The sequence below is a fragment of the Perognathus longimembris genome, chromosome 9 (genome assembly GCF_023159225.1).
Source record: "Perognathus longimembris pacificus isolate PPM17 chromosome 9, ASM2315922v1, whole genome shotgun sequence".
NCBI lineage: Eukaryota > Metazoa > Chordata > Mammalia > Rodentia > Heteromyidae > Perognathus > Perognathus longimembris.
The window spans coordinates 432,731-455,023 of NC_063169.1; the positions used below are offsets into that span (position 1 = coordinate 432,731).

Here is a 22,293-nt window from a genome sequence, read left to right on the forward strand (position 1 = left end):
AGTTTTCACACAATTAAAAAATCTGAGTTAGGATGATTTTGAAATTCTGTTGCATGTGACCGCCGGGGTTTAGTAGTTTTCCTGAAGGAGGGAATTCTGTGGCCGGGCCCCTAACAGATCACAGTTCCTTCAGGACTCAGCGACCCAGGGCGGCTGAGTGATGACCACGCGATGGGGGATGGGGGACCTCAGCGCCTGAGGCTGCCGCCAGCCCCAGCCCCAGCCCCACGCCCCCCACCGCCACCACACCCAGGCCAGAGTCTCCAGCAGGGCCGGGAAGGCAAGACACACCCTCAGCCCTGCGCGAGTGGAGGCCCAGGTCCACGGCAGCGTGGCCCGCGCCAGGCTCAAGGGCACCGCACGAGAAGGCGAGCTGGACCCCACAGTGCCATCTGTAACCCACCCAGGCGGACGACACCCACTGCAGCTTCCATTTGCAATTGTGTGAGTTACTTGAGAGACGGAGCAGAGACATTTTCAAGCACAAGGCCTACGTTTCCCTCAGCTCTTGAGGAGAACACAGTGTGGAAGGCTCACCAGGAAGGACCCGGTGATGTTCATAAGCACAGTGAACAGGGCCATGCGACTCATGATACCAAAGTCAGGCCAGGCACCAGTAGCTCATGCTAGTCATCTAGCTACTAAGGAGGCTGAAATGGGAGGACCGAGGTTTGAAGCCAACTTGGGCAGGAAAGTCCGTGAGACTCATCTCTAACCAGCAGAAAGCCAAACACGGAGCTGTGGCTCATGTGGTAGAGCTCTGGTTGAGTAAAAAAGCCATATGAAAGCCCAAGGTCCCGAGTACACACAGAGAGAGAAAGCAAAGACGGAATGGGCGCGAGTGGGCTGGCCTTCTCCCCCGTGCCGGAGCCTCCCCTGGCCCACCCAGCATCCAGACCCAGGAGCCATGCCAGCGATACACAGCTTCACCACACACAGACACGGGCTTAAACTAGAAACGGCCCTCTTGCTTTGGAAATTGATTTTCCTGGCGGCCAGTAAAGATGAGAGTGTGGTTAGAAAGAATCCAAGTACGATCTTCAGATATAGGAGCCCCGATACATTTAATAATGAGTTATTTCACATAACTAGGGTACCTGCACGTACATGCAATACACACACACACACACACACACACACACACACACACACACACACAACTGAAGAACAAGACAAATGCAAAGCCCCGTGAAACAAGGAAGCCCCTCCACTGTCCCTGAGCCCAGGCCACCGTGGAGCATAAAGTGATAGCCATGTCACTGCACGAGTGTGCACGCGTACACACACCTGCGGGACCCAGCGAGGGGCAGCCCGTGCGAGTCCCACACCAGCCAGGTATCTGATAAACACACCCAATAGGGTTCTCTCTCCGTGAATCTCATCTGGGACATTCCAGAACAACAAAGGCAAGTTTGTGTGCAGACGGCATCCTCATTTTTGACATAAAACCCCATCTGCCTCTTCCCACGCTGACTGAGAGGGAGATTATTTACAAGGATTTAAATAGCTGCAACCGGACTCAGTTCCCTGACAAACCAAAATGGCCTGGTGTCGGAGATGTGGTCCAACCCACTGTCCTCAGGGAGCACTGTGAGCGAGGGGAGGAGCACTGTGAGGGGAGGAGCACCGTAAGTGAGGGGAGGAAGGAGCACCATAAGTGAGGGGAGGAGCACTGTAAGGGAAGGAGCACCATAAGTGAGAGGAGGAGCACCACAAGTGAGGGGAGCACTGTGAGGGAGGTGAGGAGCCCCACAGCGAGAGAGACCAAGCGACGGGCCCTGTCTGGCTGGCAGACTCCTCCTGCTTCCTTGGGGAGCCAGGACAGGCAGTCCCCGCAGGCTGCCCGGGACCAGGGTGAGTGCGAGTGGAAAGTCACGAACCACACGGCAAGTTACTGCCATCCGTGGCCTTGCGGATTCGGGGGAAGTGACCACACTAAGATGCAGTTAGCCCAGCACGCCCTTGAGGATGACAGTCCTGAGAACTTTTTTGGTCTTGTGCCGGTGCTCAGGCTTGAACCCATTCTGGGTCTCGCGCTCTCACTGGCTATTTATGTTCAAGACTAGCACTCTACCACTCAAATCACACTCCGCTCTGGCATTTGGCTAGTTAATTGGAGATAAAGGTCTCACAGACTTTCCTGCCCAGGCTGGCTTTGAACCATGATCCTCAGCTCTCAGCCTCCTAAGTATCCAGGATTATAGGTGTGAGCCACCAATGCTTGGCTTCGTTTTTGTGTTTTTAAGCAAATTACTTGAAATCGCCTTAGAAAATAGTCTCCAAGTCTCTAGACGTTCACACACAGTGAGACCAAAGGAAGATAGTCTTCCGGGAGGAACCCAAAGGCGCGTACAAAATAATACCTCTGTGCATACACAATAATACACATCCAAAGGAAACATTGTTTTTGTTGTCTTGTTCATTGATTTATCTGTCTCGGGAAGGGTAAGGGGGGAGCACAGAAGTGGAGGGACAAAGGTGAACAAATGCAACCGTGGCACTCGCTAGACACTATGTGGAGATGAAGTGTGCAATCTGTGGGTGAGGGAAGTTGGGCAAAGCAAGGGAAGGAAGGGGTGATACTGTCCAAAAAGAAATGTGCTCATTACCTGACTTATATGGCTGCAACCCCTCTGTACAGCACCCTTACAACAACAGTAAAATGCATGAGAAAGGACAAGTGTTCCTAGTATGATCACAAACGCAATGACAAGCAGTTGCTTTACTCACGTGGTGTCTCTCAGCAGCAGCGCACGCCCCAGTCTGAAGCAGGGCTTCCCCCCTTCACAAGACGCCCGCCGGAGGGAGAAGCGCCCCCCCACATCAAAGCCTGCAACACATGGAGTTCCAGGTTGTGGGATGCACACAGAAAGACGGACTTGTTAACAAGATTCTTTTTTGTCCTTATCTATAAACGGATTATTTCAAATGGAACCCTGCTGCTTGAGATTAGCAAAGTTCTCTGTGTCTCCTTCCTCCCTCCCTCCCTCCCTTCCTCCTTCGTCTCTCGCTTTCTCGCTCTCTTTTTCTTTCTTTCTTTTGTTCATTCTTTCTTTTGTGTCTTTTCTGTGGTTTGAATTCAGGGTCTGGGGCCCTGTCCCTGAGCTTTTGTGCTCAAGGCTAGCACTCTATGACTTGACAGCTCCACTTCAGGCCTTTTTGGTGGTTTTGCTGGAGACAAAAGTCTCATGAGGGGCTGGGAATATGGCCTATTGGTAGAGTGCTCGCCTTATATACATGAAGCCCTGGTTCAATTCCCCAGCACCACATATATAGAAAAAAACAGAAGTGGTACTGTGGCTCAAGTGGTAGAGTGCTAACCGTGAGCAAAAAGAAGCCAGGGACAGTGCTCAGGCCCTGAGTTCAAGGCCCAGGACTGGCCAAAAAAAAAAGGGTCTCATGAACTTTCCAGCCTAGCCTGACTTAAAGTCACAATCTTTAGATCTTAGCTCCCTGATTGGCTGGGATGAGAGGCGTGAGCCCCCAGTGCTTGGCTTGTGCTTTTATTTTTATAAGGAAATTATTATTATATTTTACAACGTCAAAGAATCACCTACAGCGTGTTGCATACTTAGTGATAATTTTACATAAAATGGTACTTAGCAAAGGATCACAATGCTTACCTGAAATGTTAAGTTCCTTTCTGCTGACTTGCATAAAATGATATCCCTCCATTCTCAATGCTGGACATGTCTTTTCTGTTTAAAAAGAAGATTAATTATTTGCATTATGTTTTCTGCCAACTTTTCCAAATAAAACTGTGTCCTCCCATACAATCTAATCAGAAATTTAAGATTAGCTGGGCACAAGTGGCTCACACTTATAATCCTAGCTACTCAGGAGGCTGAGATCTGAGGATCACAGTTTGAAGTCCATGACACTCATATCCAATTAACCAACAAAAAGCCAGAAGTAGAGATGTGGCTCAAGTGCTAGAGTGCCAGCCTTGAGCACAAAACTAAGGGAGAATACCTAGGCCCTGAGTTCAAGTCCCAAAGCCAGGAAAGGAAGAGAGACAGAGGGAGAGAGAGAGACAGTGACAGAGACAGAGAGAGAGAAGAAAGAGTAAAGGAAGAAAGAAAAGAAGGAACCTAAGATTAAAACAAAAATAAAAATAAATTGAGCTGGAAATATGGATTAGTAGTACGGTGCTTGCCTAGCATGCATGAAACCCTGGGTTCAATTCCTCAGTACCACATAAACTTTTGCCAGAAGTGGCACATGGCTCAAGTGGTAGAGTGCTAGCCTTGAGCAAAAGAAGCTCAGGGACAGTGCCCAGGCCGTGAGTTCAAAGCCCAGGACTGGCCAAAAACAATTTAAAAATAAATTGAATAATTTTACTAAATTTCTGCAAAATGAGGCCAAAGCTATGTGTGTCTGCCAGGATTTCAGGCATTTGCTTAGCCAGCATTTGTAGTGTGGTCTGGCATGCGGCACACACTTGTTGGTGTTAGGTGTCATTGATATTATCACTACTATTCCAACACGCTATTTATTCCTATGTATTTTACGTTAATTAGGAATGTATCTAACTTTAACCAATCACTAAACTAATTTCCAAGGTTTGTTCTGATAGAGGAGAAATAAGTGAACACTGCTGTATTTAATCGTATCTTAATTCTATGTTCATACAGAAAAACACTGAATTTAGATATATTTTCCTTTTTTTTTTTTGGTCAATCATGGGGCCTGGGCACTGTCCCTGAGATCTTTTTGCTCAAAGATAGTGTTCTACCACTTTGAGCCATAGCACCACTTCCAGTTTTCTGGTGGTTAATTGGAGATAAGAGTCTAACAGACTTTCCTGCCCAGATTGGCTTCTAACAGTGATCCTCAGATCTCAGCCTCGTGAGTAGCTAGGATTACAGGCGTGAGCCACTAGCACCTGGTTGAATTCAGATTCTTTCTTCATATTTTGCACAAAAGTGAATTACAGGTAATCATAAACATAAAAAGTAAAATAGTTCAGATACAATATAAAATCTTCATGGAGTTGGAGTAGTAACAGTTTTTGTGTAAAGGACAGAGAAAACATTATTCAAAAAGTTAGATAGTGGGCTGGGAATATGGCCTAGTGGTAGAGTGCTTGCCTCGTATACACGAAGCCCTGGGTTCAATTCCCAAACATCACATATATAGAAAAGGCCAGAAGGTATGCTGTGGCTCAAGTGGCAGAGTGCTAGCCTTGAGCAAAAAAAAAAAAAAAAAAGAAGAAGCCAAGGGCAGTGCTTAGGCCCTGAGTCCAAGGCCCAGGACTGGCAAAAAATAAAATAAAATAAAATAATAATAATAATAATAATAAAATAAATATATCTTTTTTAAAAAGTAAGATAGTGCCAGGCGCTGGTGTCTAGCTACTCAGGAGGCTGAGATCTGAGGATCGTGATTCAAAGGCAGCCTTGGCAGCAAAGTCCATGAGACTCTTATCTCCAATTAACCACCAGAAAACCTGAAGTGGAGCTGTGACTCAAGTGGTAGAGTGCCAGCCTTGAGCTGAAGAGCTCAGGGATAGTACCCAGGCCCAGAGTTCAAGCCCCATGACTGACAAAAAAAAAAAGAAAAGAAGTAAGATATGGATAAAATGTAGGTCATTAAAATTAAAATGTTATTTAATCAAAAGATAGTAGCAAAGTAAAAATGGCAGCCTAGGAGCAGGCACTCATCATATACAGCTCTAAAAGGAGAGTGGAAGATCAGGAGCTATTTATAACACATGCATCCCATTAGTGCATTGCACACAAAAGATGAGTTCCCAACCTCAACAGGAAAAAGACTAGAAATATTGCTTTAAATGTGTGTGGAAGAAAAAGCATTCCACACAAGGGGATATCCAAATTTCCAACCTATATGTTAAAAAATGCTCAAGATCAAGGGAAATGGGTGAAATGCAGAAGAAAACCCCACAGAGACACCAACAGACTGGCACTGCCCCTTTGAGACAAGTGTATTCACAATAGTGTCACTCACCAGTGCTCTGAACCCAAAAACCACCTAGCCGTTTATTGCCAGTCACAGATGGCTCATGTCTGTAATTCTAGCTGAGACGGCTGAGAACGGAGGATGGTGCCTCAAAGCCAGCCTGCACAGGAAAGACTGTGGGACTCGAATCTCCAACGAATCAGCAAAAAGCCAGACGTGGCGCTGTGGCTCTAGTAGCAACGCGCCAGCCTTGAGTGAGAGAAAATGCTGTAATCTAAAAACCCACCCAAGCCCAAATCCTACTTAAAATTTTGTAAGGACTATGAATGACTAAGTGACTATAATGAGATCAATTTTACATTTGTGTATCACATATCTATCTTATCAATCTAACATCTACGTATTGACGTATCTATCAATTATCTGTCACCTATCAACTGTTTGTCTATTTGTCTGTTTGTCTCAGTAGATGACAAAACAAGTCTCAAGGCAGCAGGAAGGAATGAAGGTGGGTTTGCAGCCTGCTTTACAGGTTATTTAAATTCTTCCAAGGACTTACAGAATATCCAATAATGTCGAAGTAAGAAACCTGTCACTTTGAAATGAATGGAACTCAACTCCTGCAGCATTATCCATGTGTTTGTACACAGAGTCTTTTACTCAGGAAAATCAAATGACATGTCCTATCGTTAGAGCATATGCTTTGTTGTGAAAACCTGAGCAACTTAAATGTTAATTATTTGGGGAGTAAGATTGGAGCCACAAAGACCTGGATGCAGGCAGTTTTGTGAATCCTTTGCATAAAAATGACAAGACGGTAGAAGTTCATATGACAAGTTGGCTATTCTAATTTACTTAAATTAAGCATATTAATATTCAGTTTAATATTAATGTATCTTAAAGACTTATGAATCAGAATCAAATATTGCACCAGGTTATGTAAAAGTAAATATAAATGTCCCTAATAAATTTATGCTAAGATGCAGCTGTGGATTGCTAGGCCTGTCCCCTCCTCCCTGCCCTAGGGCTGGATGGTACTGAAAGAGGCATGGGAAACAGACAGGCAGCTGGGCCCTGAGCAACCCGGTTCACACACAAAGAAAATGCATTCTTCTTGGCAGTTTTTGACCCCTTGCTCCTTCCAAACCTCAGACTCTTGAACACTTGAGAACAAATAGTCGAGGAAATGGGGGCCAAATAGCTGCTCGGGACAGTCAGGTGAGACAGGGTTCCTAGAAATGGCTGCTCAGGACAGAGTTGGGTAAGATGGGGTTCCTAGAAACCTGTTTCCCCCTCTGCATTCATCATTTCTTCTCAAAAACATATTTTACATTAAATAACGTCATATTCCAAAATTCAGCTTTATTTATGTTTTGGTGCCAGTCCTGGGGCTTGAACTCAAGGCTTCCAGCTCTCACTTGGCTTTTTCCACCACTTGAGCCACAGCGCCACTTCTGGCTTTCTTGTGGTAGTTAATTGGAGATGAGTCCCAGGGGCGTTCCTGCTCAGGCTGGCTTTGAACTGCGATCCTCAGAGCTCAGCCTCCTGAGTAGGCAGGATTACTGTGTGTTCCACTGGCATCCAACTGATCACCCTTTAGGAGATATGCATTTGCTCCCTAAACACATGCTTAAAGTTAAATCTCTTCACATACACGCACATACACATACACGTGCATGCGTGCATACACACACACACACACACACAATCACCCTTTGCCTTCATCTCTTGCTCCTTTGCCATGTATGCCTGCCAGTATGGCCACCTGCATGTTGAGATTAGATCACTTTTTAAATTAAATGTATCATTAACTGCTGCATAAAGATGTAAAATTGCTATGTATTAATAGGGAGCAGCAGGGACATTTTGGAGATGATGTCCAAAACACAGGAAACAAAACCCCAAATAGAGACACGGGATGACAGAGAAGCCTCCGCAGTTCCTGACTCTAGTTTTCCTGTCATTGGTACCTTCCACACCTCTCAGACGAAAGCCCTCAATTTACTATAGCACACAGGGAGGCACAGAAAAACGCCACTTGACTGTGTTTCTATGAATTTTTAAATTATCTTTACATAGTTGTACAGAGAGATTTCAACCAATCAGGTCAGTTCATGCGTACAATGTGTCTTGGTCCATCATTCTCTCTCTCTTTCTTTTTTTTTGGCCAGTCCTAGGCCATGAACTCAGGGCCTGAGCACTGTCCCTGGCTTCTTTTTGCTCAAGGCTAGCACTCGGCCACCTGAGCCACAGCGCCACTTCTGGCCATTTTCTGTATATGTGGTGCTGAGGAATCGAACCCAGGGCCTCATGTATAGGAGGCGAGCACTCTACCACTAGGCCATATTCCCAGCCCTTGGTCCATCATTCTCCCATCTCTCCCAACCCCACCCTCCCCTCCAGTGACCTGGTTCCAAGTTCACACGCGTGCATTGAGTGTCCTCCTTTCTGATCTCCATTCGCACTCTCGCCCTAAGCCCCACCCCATCCTTACTTATTTAGATATTTATTTATGTATTTGTGTATTTATTGCCAGCTCAGTACTTGAACTCAGGACCTCATTCTCTCACTGGGCTTTCTTGATAATCATGCTGGTGCTCTTCCACTTGCACCACGCTTCTAGTCTGGCTTTTTGCCAGACCGGATCTAGTCTCACAGACTTTCCTGCCCGGGCTGGCTCTGAACCTAGACCCTCAGATCTCAGCCTCCTGAGTAGCTAGGATGACAGGCGGGAGCCACAGGTGTCCAGATCTGCTTTTCACCTTCTTCTTCTAGTTCTTCACTGAAAATAGGATGAACTCCCTTTCTCCTCAGTGAGAGCTAAGAACAGTGACCGTGGGTTTTGGGTTCTACTGTTTTCAGCTGATTTAGACCCAGAATGTGTGCCTGCTGCCCCTGTGCCGAGGGCGTCTCGGCGGCAGCCGTGGGCCGAGAAGGGCTGAACGCACACAGCCCCACGCCCCACAAAGCAGCGAGGCTGAAACCCCGAGAAAGAAGCGCAGGAACGCTCCCTGCGGCTGCGTCCAGCCCATTCAGCATGGTTAGTGTGACTTGCACAGAAATACACGATTTGGCTAGCTGGTTTTTTCTTTGTGTCAGCACTGGAGCCTTCCTTTAGCTCTTCTATTAAGGCAGTCCACCCTTGAGGTCTCGCTGACTTCCGCGACTCCGCATGCCCCTGGGAACACACAGTGTCTCTCTGGATCTAGCCTCAAGGCTTGGCTGAAGCATGCCGAGCTGGGCAGGAGCTCTGCTTGCCCATCTTCTCTCCCCTGCATCCCCTTCTCTATGTGTGGCATCAGAAGCTGACACCGTGCACACCTAGGGAGAGCACCAGCCAGCCAGGCACAGAACCGGCATGCTGGCCTCTAGAAATGGATGGGGGGGGCCTTATGTGCTCTGCATTGTCTAAAGCTAAAAGAGGGACTGGAGGCACAGCTGGGGTGGTAGTGCACCTGCTTGTGGGTGAAAGTGTCAGACCCTGGGTTCAAGTCCTGCCCTGCTTCTGAAAGGAAAAAGGAAGAAGTTCAAAGGCTAGAGCAGACATTTCTCACTGAACAGAGGGAGCCCCAGGCCTCCTCCGGTACCTTCTCCTGATCCACGCCTGGTCTTCAGGGCCCAGGGCACATTGTTAGCATGTTAGATCAAAGAATACAACGCTATGCTGAAGGAAGACAGGGGTTCACAAAAACAGACAAAGAACCCTGCACAGAATATGATGACAATTATATGAAATGGCAACCAAAGAATAGAAAAAAATGGGAGAATGGCTATTTTAAGAGTGAGTCACAAAAGGTCAGGAAAGCATCTTTGGTGCTTGCCTTTGCTCCAAATGCCTCATAATCATCTCCCACTTTATCAACCCAAATACCTATAGTTAACATCTCCATACTTATAAACACTGCACTGAAATACCTACTTATCAGCACCCAGACCCAAATACCTAGAGTTAATATCCCCCTCATTATGTGTTCATACAACCAGATACCTATGGTTAACATCCCTCTCCGTATCAGCACCCAGACCACAACACCTGTAGTTAACATCCCAGTCCTTACGAACACTGCACCCAAATACCAAAGTTAACATCCCCTCCTTATCAGCACCCAGACCCAAATAACTGTGCTTAACATCCTCATCAGCACCAGCGGCTACGCCCTCCTTCAAGTCTACAAAGCACATTGCTCAGTGCCAGTACTTTCACATGATTTCCTATGGAGCAGAGGATTTCTAAAAGACAATGAAGACAATTCTCTGAATGTTAGCATTCTTTCTCCTCCCAGTTTAAAGTGAAACATCATTAAATAAAAGCCACATTTCAAAATAATAAGTTTTCTTCTTAGAATTAATAGAAAATCAGATTGGCAGGGTTTATACATGTATTGATTGGGCTGATGATCATTTCCATCTAGATAGTTCACACAGAGCATTACTGTAAGTTAAAAAACAATGATCATTTTAAGGTGAGCACTGGTGGCTCCTGCCTATCATCCTAGCTACTTGGGAGGCTGAGATCTGAGGGTTGAAGTTTGAAGCCAGCCTGGACAGGAAAGTCTGTGAGACTCTTATTCCCAATTAATCACAGGACAAGTGAGAGTTGGCGCTGTAGCTCAAGTGATAGAGCACTAGCCTTGAGTGGTGACAGTGCCCAGGGACTTGAGTTCTAGGCTCAGGACCAGCACAAGGAAACAAAGAAAATGAGTCCTTTTTCATATTTATTTATTAATTTGGTCATTTCTGGGGCTTGAATTCTGGGCCTAGGCACTGTCTCTGAGCTCTTCAGCTTAAAAAAATCATTTTTAATGTTATTTCATCATTTTAGTATTTTATATTGACTCTCAGTATTGAACACTTATATTGAATCTTTTTAGTATTTTATGTTGCTTTTCTGTATTCTAATATTTGTATGATAATTTAATACTTTTGTCTAAAGACCCATTTAAGAAAATAATTATTTCTGTCATGTAGGAAACAGTGTCAAGCAACTGCATAAAGTAAGTTGTAAGATTCTTTAGCATTGTTTGTTGTTGTTGATGTTGTCTTTCTTTTGGGGGTGGGCAAAGGGGAGGTGCAGAAAGGGAGGAAGAGGGTGAAAATGTAGCCCCTGTTTCAGAGGACACTATGTAGGAAATAAGCTGCACAACTTGCGGGCAGGGACAGGGAAGGAGGTGGGGAAACAAAGGAAGGGGAGGCAGTGTAAAAAAAAAAGGTAAGAAATGTATTCATTGCCTGACTTAGGAAATGGTAACTTCTCTGAACAACATCCTAAAAATAATGGTAAAATTATTTTTCATAGATTCTCTAGCAATGTGTACGTGTGTGTGTATGTGTGTGTGCTGGCACATAGACACGTATACACATTTGGTGCCAGTACCAGGGCTTGAACCCAGTTCCTTGAGCTTTCTCAGTTTGCTTGCTCTGCTGGTGCTCTGCCACTGAGCCATACCTGCAGCCTAACATTTTGCTGGTCATATAGAGATTGAATCTCTTGGACTTTTCTGTCTGGGATGGCTTTGGACCATGGTCAAAGCATAGCTACTGAGGACAGGCATGAGCCACTGGTGCCAGGCTCTGTACAGATTTTAATACAATTCTCTTCCCCATTTTCCTGGGCAAATAATTGAACAAAAACCATGACATGCAAGTTGAATTTTATTGGTGGTTATTGGCTGTATGGAAACATACAAATATGCTTATCAGATAATGTGATAAAGGAAACTTAAATAACAAGAACAATTAAATGCTGTCCTTCAGTGTTTGCAAACTCACGTGATAGCCAAATCATCCTACATTACTCCTGAATCCTACTCAGTCCAGGACAATGTTCCAGGAAATTGCTCAAGATACGCTAGAATTACAGTGAAGTAATTGAAAGGCTCGGTTATCTTCTGTACATGAAGTTTCAACAGGAAACTCTTGACACACTCAGAGTGCAGGGCTGAAACCCTAGCCTCTCCCTCAGATTTGCTATATTTTATTTTTAGATGTAATCGCTTCCCTCCGGTAAATGTGAGTGACCACAGGGGCAGGTCTGCACATGAGGAAACTAAAACGGGCGCCCGGCCCCGAGCAGGGACACGGGGAGGGGACAGACATGGCAGCCCGAGGCAGCAGGGCCGCACCTCCTCCAGGGGTCCTGGGCCTGCGCCACACTGACATCACCAGTATAGGGGGACGTGGGAGACATTCGGAGTCAGGTCTCCCTGTATCCCTTGTGCCAAAGGGAGCCAGAAGTCAGCCCAAGTCTCTGCTTTATGCATGTCCTTAGTGCAGCGTGGCGCCATGGACCTTGTTACCACTTACAATCATTCTAAGTGTGTGCCAGCCAGGGTACTTGAACTCAGGTCTTGGGGGCTGTCCATTAGCTTCATGGCTCAAGGCTGGTGCTCTACTCCTGGAGCCACAACTCTACTGCCAGTTTTTTTTGTGGTTAATTGGAAATAAGAGTCTCGTGGACTTCCTTGCCCAGGCTGGCTTTAAACTGTGATCCTCAGATCTCAGCTCCTGGGTAGGCAGGAATACAGGTATGAGCCTGTGATTTTGAACTCACATTTCAAAGAAATTAATTTGACTAGACCAAGAGACTACCAAGCATTCTGGTAGTCATTCTCACGTAGTATAATCCGATTAACATTTGGAATAGCAGAGTACAAACGCAGAACACCCAGTCTGGAAAAATCACACTAAGCAACCTAAGCCAGGCCCAGTACAGCCAAAGGATGTATATGTTCTACTTCACAGGTGGGTCCTAGAGACAGAGGATGCGGGCTCTCCCTCACACATAGATCCTAGAGATGGGATGTGGGCTCTCCCTCACACATAGATCCTAGAAACAGAGGATGCATGATCTACCTCACACGTAAATCCTAGAGACAGAGGATGCGTGTTCTACCTCGTGCGTGGATCCTAGAGATAGAAGATGGGTCAGGGAATGAATGGTACCAAAGTGCTTGATGTACAGATGTGATGGGCGAGGTGGAAGGTGGGAAATTAATCTGCAGAAGAAGGGGAGTGGGGAGAATGATGGAAGGGAGAGTGATCAAGAAGCACCGGAAATCGTAGCTACGAAAGAGACTGAGTACTGAAGAAAGTCGATGCCAGGCTGTGCAGGAAAGTCCATGAGACTCTAATCTGCAATTAACCACCAGAAGTGGAGCTATCTCAAGTGGTAGAGCACTAGCCTTGAGCACAAAAGCGCAGGGACAGAGCTGAGGCCTGAGTGCAAGCCCTAGAACCTGTGCACATGCACACACCACAGTTGTCTCACACTGACCTCTACTTTGAGACATCATCCACTTTGGAAATGTGTATGAGGAGATTGACGAACTGAACAGCTGTAAATAAGTAAAGTCTGCTTAGATCTAAAGGTCCTCCAGAAATGTGTCACCTTTTGTTTTCCTCATCTGATACACTACAAAGCTGACATATGATTAGACCACATTTCCCTTTACACCTCCCGTTCAATTTTTCACCTTCCCTAATTAAGATTAGACATGTCCTCATTCATCCTAATTAGTAGTGAGTTTCTGCACTTGTAACTTGGGCAAGTAATTTGTAAAGGGGAAAAGACAAGGCAATATCACACATCCACAAATGTGGTGCACATGCATGCAATTATCAATGCCAAGGGCACAAAGGAAAGGCTAGTCACACACAATAGTGCGTGAAAAACTAAGTCCTTTGAGCAGTTCTCAGTTCTCCGTTTGTGAAGGTCACTGGTGAGGAAAGGCCGGTTTCATCTGCCACCATGGCCAGCCTAACAAGATCTGTCTAATGATGTGTAAGTACATGAAGGACAGCAGTAACATTTTTCAACCAGACAGAGGTGACCGTGTACCTGCTTCCTCTTTGACCATCACAGAGGTGGAGGCCTGAAACAGAAGCACCACCATCCAAGGCCAGAAGCTCCAGGAGCCGGTGAGTGTCATGGTGCTCCGAGCAGCGGACCTGCAGCAGACCTGCAAGGGAAGAGAAGCCATGCTGAGTTCATTGTTTTCTGTTCAACTGCATCCAGAAAGGGGCAGTGGCTCACACCTGCCATCCCAGCTGAGGATCAAGGTTCCAAGCCAGCCTGGGCAGAAAAGTCCATGAAACTCTTATTTCCAATTAATCAGCAAAAGCCAGAAGTGGAGTTGTGATTCCACTGGTAGAGCACCAGCTTTGAGTGAAAAGGCTCAGGGACAGTGTCCAGGCCCTGAGTTCAAGCCCCAGTACTAGCACACACACACACACACATACACACGCAGGCACACATGCTCACACACAGTCTACCATGCCTTCTATGTAAAGAGAAACATGGATCTACGCAATGCACGCCTGTAATGTATCTACATACCCACGTGCAGTGCTGACATCGCTCAACACTGTACTCAGCACCACTGTCACATTAACATGCTACATAACTGTCCTTTCAATGTACATTCCCCTTCTACAAGTACTCCAATGAAAGACTCACTAGATAACATTTCTGTAATAAAAAGAACACAGTTTAACTTCATTGTAGTAAAGTAACCAAAATGGAAATCAATTGTAAGCAAAATATCCTAAATCCTTAGTGTTTTTTACAGTGTTATTAGACAGCTATTTAAGAGTTCTAGATCTACAAATAACTGTCATACCTGTCTCCATTACCTGAAGTTTAGTGAAATGTGGAAGGATTCTGCATACTAGTGTCTAAACAGACTCTTTCTCTTTGAAGAAAATTCAACCACTAAAGTCACCGTCTTTTGTACGCTGCATGTGCCAGATTCCCATAGGTCAGCATTTTAAAATTAATTCAAGATTTTAGATATTTCTGGATGAATAGCTAGCAGCAGCAATTGCAATATTAAAACTGTATGTGTGGTTCTAAATACTAAACAGCTGCTTTCATGGCTTCCTTCTTAATTTCCTCCCCCTGAGAAAGTCCCGGTCCTCAGGTGACCTGGCAAAGCCTACCCACGCAGTTCCTCCTTATCAGCTGGTAGCTGTTAAAAGATCAATTCTATTTCAAATATATGAACTGCCAAATATTAATCCAGTGCTCTAACTGCACTGGTGGCTCATTCCAGTACTAGCTGTTCAGGAGGCTGAGATCTGAGGATCATCGTGCAAAACAAGCTTAGGCAGGAAAGTCCATGAGACTCTTCTCTCCAGTTAGCCAGCAAAAAACCACAAGTGTAACTTCAGCAAAGTGGTACAGCACCAACATTGATGGAAAAGCTAAGGGACAGCACTCAGGCCCTGAGTTTAAACCCCAACACCAGCGCGCGTGCACAAACACACACAGACAGAAACAAACGCATGTATTATCTGAGAGAGCCCTGGTTGTATTTTAAACTGAGGTTATTTCTATTCATTAATAAATCATCACTATAACATAGTATCTGAAAATCATGGCTTCACCCTGGGCTCAGCCACTTGTGAACGTATTATAGAACGTTTTGGAAACACAAGTTATTTATCTATAAATATAAGTTTTCTAATGCATAGAGATAGCAGACGATGTGGCTTTGGCATCCTGTTATATTAGCCTGATTTCCATATTAGCCTAAACATGCACCACTCCCTCTCCCTCCAGCCTGCGGGTGCCTGGGTAAACCTGGGACCTGTTCCCTTGTCATCTGTCAAGAGCCGCAGCCTTCACCCACCAGGAGGCGCCCCACCCCACTCCTCCCCCTGCGGGCCCTTATCTTGCCTTTGCACATACGTTTATTGTCCACACTCAACTCCAAGCTCTAGGCATGGGGGTTCTGCCTGTCTCTCCCACCACCATGGCTAGCACTCAGTGCCTAGAAAAATGGAAACTAACAGAGACACTTGTCAAGTGAGTGTGTGTGTGTGTGTGTGTGTGTGTGTGTGTGTGTGTGTGTGTGAACTCAGGGCCTGGGCACTGTTCCTTAGCTTTTTCCCCTCAAGGCTAAAACTCTACCATCTTAGCCACAACTCTACTTTGGCTTCTTGCCAAAGATTGTCTCCGGGACTTTCCTGCCTGGTGGGGCTCAAACCACAACCCTCAGATTGCTAGAATTACAGTCATAAACCACTGGTGTCAACTTTGAAAGACTGAAAGACTGCCATCTATAAATCTTAGGATATACTCTAATATATTAGTGATACTTAATATTTCTTTTATAATTCTTCAATCATTGCAGGTATGGAGCATGAGCATTCTCTCTGTACAGTTCTGAAATGTCTTTATTGTTTGAGGTTTCTCTTGCTCAGGCTTCGATTAAATGGCAATTTACTCTGCTAAGTTGGGGACATTTGAAAAGTCTTCATTGAAGTCTCTTGTAAATCCCTTTACGTAAAACACATGTAAGAACACATGCCCAGATCCTTAACCTCTGTTGGAGGTGCTCTCAGGATCAGCCCCAGTGAAACTGCCAAATGCAAGACTTCCTTTGAAGTCTCTTTTATTTCTCCTCCTTTTTTCCTTCCTTTCATTCTTTCTTTTTTTCTGTACTGGGGCTTGAACTCAGGGCCTGGGCACTGTCCTTTAGCTTTTTCCCTCCAGGTTGGAGAGCTACCATGTGAGCCACACCTCTACGTCTGGCTTTTGGGTGGTGAAATGATGTAAATGCCGATAATCGACCATCTACTGAAACTAGCTCTTAACAACAATGATTGGTATTATTTATTGTAACGTGGTCTGAGCTTACTGGTACTGAGCTTACTTACTAGATACAACCACCAGAGGCCTGTCGGTGCAAGACTCAAGCAAAACCAATAAAATCTACCCTTGGAACATGAAGAACTGCACATTGTACAATGGCATCTCACACTGTATAACAGTCATCTCACATTGTATATGGTCATCTCAAACTGTGTAGCAGTCATCTCAGGCTGTGTAACAGCCATCTCAGACTGGATAGCAGTTATCTCCCTGTATAACAGCTGTCTCACACTGCACATAGTCATCTCACATTGCATACAGTCATCTCACACTGTATAGAGGTCATCTCACACTGTATAACAATCATTTCACACTGTGTAACAGTTGCCTCACATTGTATGACGGTCATATCACGTTGGATAACAGTCATCTCACACAGTATAGCAGTCATCTCACATTGTATAACATTCACACTGTAATAACAGCTGTCTCACACTGCACATAGTCATCTCACACTGTGTAACATCATCTCACACTGTATAACAATCATTTCACACTGTGTAACAGTTGCCTCACATTGTATGACAGTCATATCAAGTTGGATAACAGTCATCTCACCCAGTATAACAGTCATCTCACATTGTATAACATTCACACTGTAATAACAGCTGTCTCACACTGCATATAGTCATCTCACATTGTATACAGTCATCTCACACTGTATAGAGGTCATCTCACACTGTATAACAATCATTTCACACTGTGTAAAAGTTGCCTCACATTGTATGACAGTCATATCAAGTTGGATAACAGTCATCTCACCCAGTATAACAGTCATCTCACATTGTATAACATTCACACTGTAATAACAGCTGTCTCACACTGCATATAGTCATCTCACATTGTATACAGTCATCTCACACTGTGTAACATCATCTCACACTGTATAACAATCATTTCACACTGTGTAACAGTTGCCTCACATTGTATGACAGTCATATCAAGTTGGATAACAGTCATCTCACACAGTATAACATTCACACTGTAATAACAGCTGTCTCACACTGCACATAGTCATCTCACATTGTATACAGTCATCTCACACTGTGTAACATCATCTCACACTGTATAACAATCATTTCACACTGTGTAACAGTTGCCTCACATTGTATGACAGTCATATCAAGTTGGATAACAGTCATCTCACCCAGTATAACAGTCATCTCACATTGTATAACATTCACACTGTAATAACAGCTGTCTCACACTGCATAACAGTTGTTTCACACTGTATTAACAGCCATCTCACACTGCATACAGTCGTCTCACATTGTATACAGTCATCTCACACTGTATAACAGTCACCTCAGGCTGTATAACAGTCACCTCAGACTGTATAGCAGTCATCTCACAGTATATAACAATCATCTCACACTGTACACAGTCATATCACAGCATTGGTACAGCACAACATGTGGAGGAATGGAGGGTTAACACTAACACCAAAAATAGAAAATGGCGAGAGAAGTATATGTGTGAGAAGAGAAGGAGGAGGAGAAGATGGACTAGGACATGGCTGTCATGTGAGCAGCATTTCAACTTTCAAGAAAGCAGGAGCAGCCTGGGGGCTGGCTGCAGGAAGCCTTGTGCCCTGGCATTCTTTATGAAAATCAATGCTGCGTGACTGGATGGATGGCTTTTCACTCCGCCCTCAACTGCACTCAGTGGATACAGAAGCCCACCAGGACCATCTAGTGACACTGCTGCAAAGTAAGACCGTAAATAAGGAAAACTTCGGGGCCACCCATCTGCTCCTCCACCAACCTTGACACCATCTTTAGAGAAGCTACAGTAGCCCACAAACTTAGAAAAAAAAACACAGCTAAAAAGCCAAACATGCAGTTAAAAACCTAAGCAAAGAATCAGACAAGCATACACAAGAGCTTATATCTAGATGGCACGGAAGTGGACAACTTTATCACGGATGTGAAGTGTTTACAGAGAGAGGTCTTCCGGAACTTAAAAAAGCCTGAGGCTAATCTATCACACCCATAATCTTAGCTACTTAAGTGGCTGAGATCTGAGGATCCAGGTTCAAAGCTAGCCTTGGCCAGAAAGTCTCTTATCTCCAATTAACCACCAAAAAGCTGGAAGTAAAGGTGCTGCTCAATTGGTAGGGCACCACCTTTGTGTAAAAATGCTCCAGGATAGTGCACAGGCCCTGAGTGCAAATCCCAGTACTGCCATACACAAAAATGAATCCATTGCCCCTTAGCCTCTTCTCCCCAATATGTCCCTAGCAGGGGCTATCTGCTGACCTCCACACAGACTCCCCAGTTCAGGCTCTGTTTTACCAGGCCGGTGACCGCTAAGGCTTTGCTCATTGTTGCTTCGGATAGGAAGGTGTCTCCTGCTTCTCTTCTGCCAGGCCCCTCTTCCGTCCGCACCCAGCCGCCTCTCAGTAGCCCATTTCCAGGCCCATCTGTCCTTTTCCCAGAGCACGTTCAGAGTTCTATATTAGCATCTCTCTAGCCTACTACTCTACATTCCTGTTAACTTTTCACCCTTCCCTTGAATTCCACTCATGCCAATTACCTCTCCCTCGTGATTCCCATCTTCCCATCTCTACTCTGGGTACACTGGACACCCCCAAACTGAAGTCCTGTTGTGGTAGTAGGAGAGATTTAAATGGTGGGTCCTGAAAGTAGATATAGATGGAAAATTCTCTATTTCTGGAGAATTCCACGGGCCTTCATCTGTTTTGGATGGTTTCCTAGGATAACAAGGCCTCAGATACAAATACAATCATGTTTGGTTTTCCCTCGCCTTTGTGATATTTCCTTCACCTGTCTAGGTCAGGCGGGCTCTACTGGTTATTGCCCCCGACCTGCTTTTGCCAGGAATCCTCACTTAGATTCCTTCCACTCAGAGATCAGTCTGCAAAAAAAATCTCGTAGAGGTGCCTGGGAGTTTCTTTATCGTGTGTGTGTGTGTGTTTTGTTCTTGTTTGGTATGTGTGTGTGTGTGTGTGCACACATGCTCTGGTACTGAGGCTTGAACTCAGGGCCTGGATGCTCTCCTTGAGCTTCTTTGATCAAGACTAGCGCTCTACCACTTGAGTCACAGCTGGACTTCTAGCTTTTTGCTGACTAATTGGAGATAAGAGTTTCACACACTTTCCCGACTGGGCTGGCTTTGAATTGTCATCCTCAGATCTCAGCCTCCTGAGTAGCTGGGATGACAGGCGTGAGCCTTGGCGTCCATCTTGCTCTCCAGCTCCAGTCCTCTGGGGAGCATCTTAACTTCCTCTGCAGGCTCTCCCTTCCCCGCCCCCCCCCCCCCCCCAGGGAGCCAGGCTGCCTGCCCAAGGAGCACAGCCTCATCCCAGAGAGAGACCTTGCATCCCTGGCACCTGCAGTTCAGGGGAGCTGCTGCAGCCCCCGCCCCCTCCACCAGGTCCAGGGCTCCCGGAGACCGGGCGAAGCGCTTCGGTGAGAATCGCCATTGTTTCTCACTGACCATTCTTGGTGGGGTGCAGATCAGCATTGCAGTGCGTTTATTCCAACCCCTCCAAACTCAGGTACAGGTGCAAATTCCCCCGAGGCCGCCCACCACCCTGGCTTCTTCTTCTGTGTCAGACCGCCTCTCCCTGGGGGAGACGGGACAAAGGAGCTTGGAATTGGGGGGCAAGAGTGTGCAGAGCGCAGTGGGAGTAACTCAGGGTTAGAGCAACAGGGAAAGACAGGGTTTCAGGAGGTGCCGTGGGGGTATGCAGGAATAGGGGTGCAATGGGGGCAGGTGGGGTTCGGGGTGTAATGAGGAAGTTAAGGCTAGGGGTGCAGTGGAGGTAGGCGGGGGTAGGGGGTTAAATGGGCTTTCCATTAGTTTTCCATTCCCCAAAGGTCAAGCAAGCAAGCGTGGTTCTCAGCCCCTCACTTTTAGTTCCTGGGTGGTTTTATTTTGCCTCTTCGAGTTCCACCGCGTCTCCCTTCCACCAAAACTGTCCCCTCCGACATAACTGTCCCCCCATAACTTCCCCCTCCAGCATAACTGCCCCTCTTAGCTCTGAGTCCACCCCGCCGTGTGCCTTCCACTTTCCCAGAGAACCAGGTCTTTCCCACCCGCAAACTTCCCCTGGTCCCGCAGGGAGCGCCCGGCCGGGGAGCGGGGCGCGGGGCGCGGGGCGCCCGTGGTGAGGTCCCCCTGTCCGGACCGCAGCCGCAGGCAGCGGGGCTCCGGCGGTGAAGGTGCGGGATGGACGTCCAAGGGCCGCGGGGAGGAGCAGGGCCGGAGCCCCAGGTCCCGACCTCGGCCCCGGCCCCGGCGTCGCCCGGGTCCCCGGCGGCCTCCTGGGGCCCGGAACGGAGGCCGCGGCGCTCCGCTGAGTTTTGCGCGCGGGACCCGCGATGCGGGTTCTGGGTCTGGGCACGTCCCCAGCCCGGGTCCCGGCGCGTCCTCGCCACCCCCGTCCCGCCCGGCGCCTCCTCACCGCCCGGCACCGCCGGTGACTTCGCCGGGCGCGCGCCGCCCGCACCGCACCGCACCGCACCGCACCGCACCGCACCGCGGGGACCCGCGGACCCGGAGTCCGCGATCCACCGCGCCGGGTAGGGTCCGGATCTCCCCGGAGCGGTCCGGATCCCTTCAGGTAAGGCTCCGTCCCACCTGGGGCGGCGCGGGCCCCGGGCGGAGGCCGGCGCGTTCGGTCCCCACCGCCGCCGGGAGGGAGAGCCGCGGGCCCCGGGATGGGCGAGGAGCACGGGGCGCGCGCCTACCTGGAGCCGCGGTTGAGCCGCAGAGCGCGGAGCCGGGGAGCCGCCCGGCTCGGGGCCCGGCGCCCGGCGCCCGCGGGGCTGCTCCGGGCCGGCGGCGGGCCGCAGGGGCCGGGGTCTCCGCGGGAGGCGGGCGGCTCCGGCCGGAGTCGGGCCGGCCGGGCAGGCGGAGGCTCGGGTCCGGATCTGAAGCGCCTCCGGGACGCGCGGTGGCGGCCGCGGCGGGCGCGTCCTCCCGGCTCTGGCCGCGTCCCCAGCCCCGCGTGCCCCGCGCCCCGCAGGTGGACAACTGGGGGGCGGGGAGGCGGTGTCCGCGCTGCGTCTCCCTCCCCGCCCGCCCGGAGCCCGGACTCCACGCAGAGCCGCCTCCCCGCGCGCGCGCGGGCCTGGGCTCCGCTCCTCTGCACTCGTGTGGGTGATGTTGAGAATACTTTTTCCGTGGATGGGGCTACACACCTTGGCCTGGAACTCGAGGGTCCTGCAGTTATGAGAGGCATCTTCTACAGATCCCGCTGGAGAGGCGTGTGCAGACAGAAAGCCCAAGTCCATAGGGCTGAACAGACCTGCGTGCAGTTGCAGACACGCGACTGATGCTTGTACGCCAGCGTGCGTGTGCAGGCACGAGTGACCGATGCTGGCACACAAGCAGACATGTATAGACACGAGTGTCAGTTGCACGCACAGTGGTGTGTGTAGACAGGCGTACACTCGTGGTAGATAGATGTGCACCGATTTAGTCACAGTGTCCCATGGGCGGTTGTAAAATACAAGTGACTGTAGGGTTCAGGAAAGTACGCCCATCACTAGAAAACCTGGTTCAGTTCCGTGTTTTCGACCTCAGTGTTGCGACCCTGGATTAAAATAAAGCTAAACTGCATTAGTGATTCATAGTAGTGAAAATCATTCTGTATAAAAGCTAACTTAGAACGACAGGGATACATCAAATCGGCTCTCGAGTGCTGACACTGTCCAGAGGGCTCTGGATAGAGAGCGGGGCCGGGCGCGCGG

At 47.7% G+C, this 22,293-nt stretch overlaps 1 protein-coding gene across 1 annotated transcript in view; it reads right to left on the reverse strand.

Annotated features, from left to right (window-relative positions):
• Positions 1–21,834, reverse strand: part of LOC125357771 (collagen alpha-1(XIX) chain-like) — a 132,338-nt gene extending 110,504 nt beyond the window's left edge. Inside the window, exons 1-5 of the mRNA XM_048354691.1 lie at positions 21,672–21,834; positions 21,289–21,574; positions 13,757–13,866; positions 3,624–3,698; positions 2,731–2,830 (exon numbers count right to left, since the gene is read on the reverse strand). Of these exons, the coding sequence (XP_048210648.1) occupies positions 2,731–2,830; positions 3,624–3,698; positions 13,757–13,866; positions 21,289–21,574; positions 21,672–21,834 (734 nt within the window). The remainder of the gene's footprint in view (positions 1–2,730; positions 2,831–3,623; positions 3,699–13,756; positions 13,867–21,288; positions 21,575–21,671) is intronic.
• Positions 21,835–22,293: the final 459 nt, after the last annotated feature.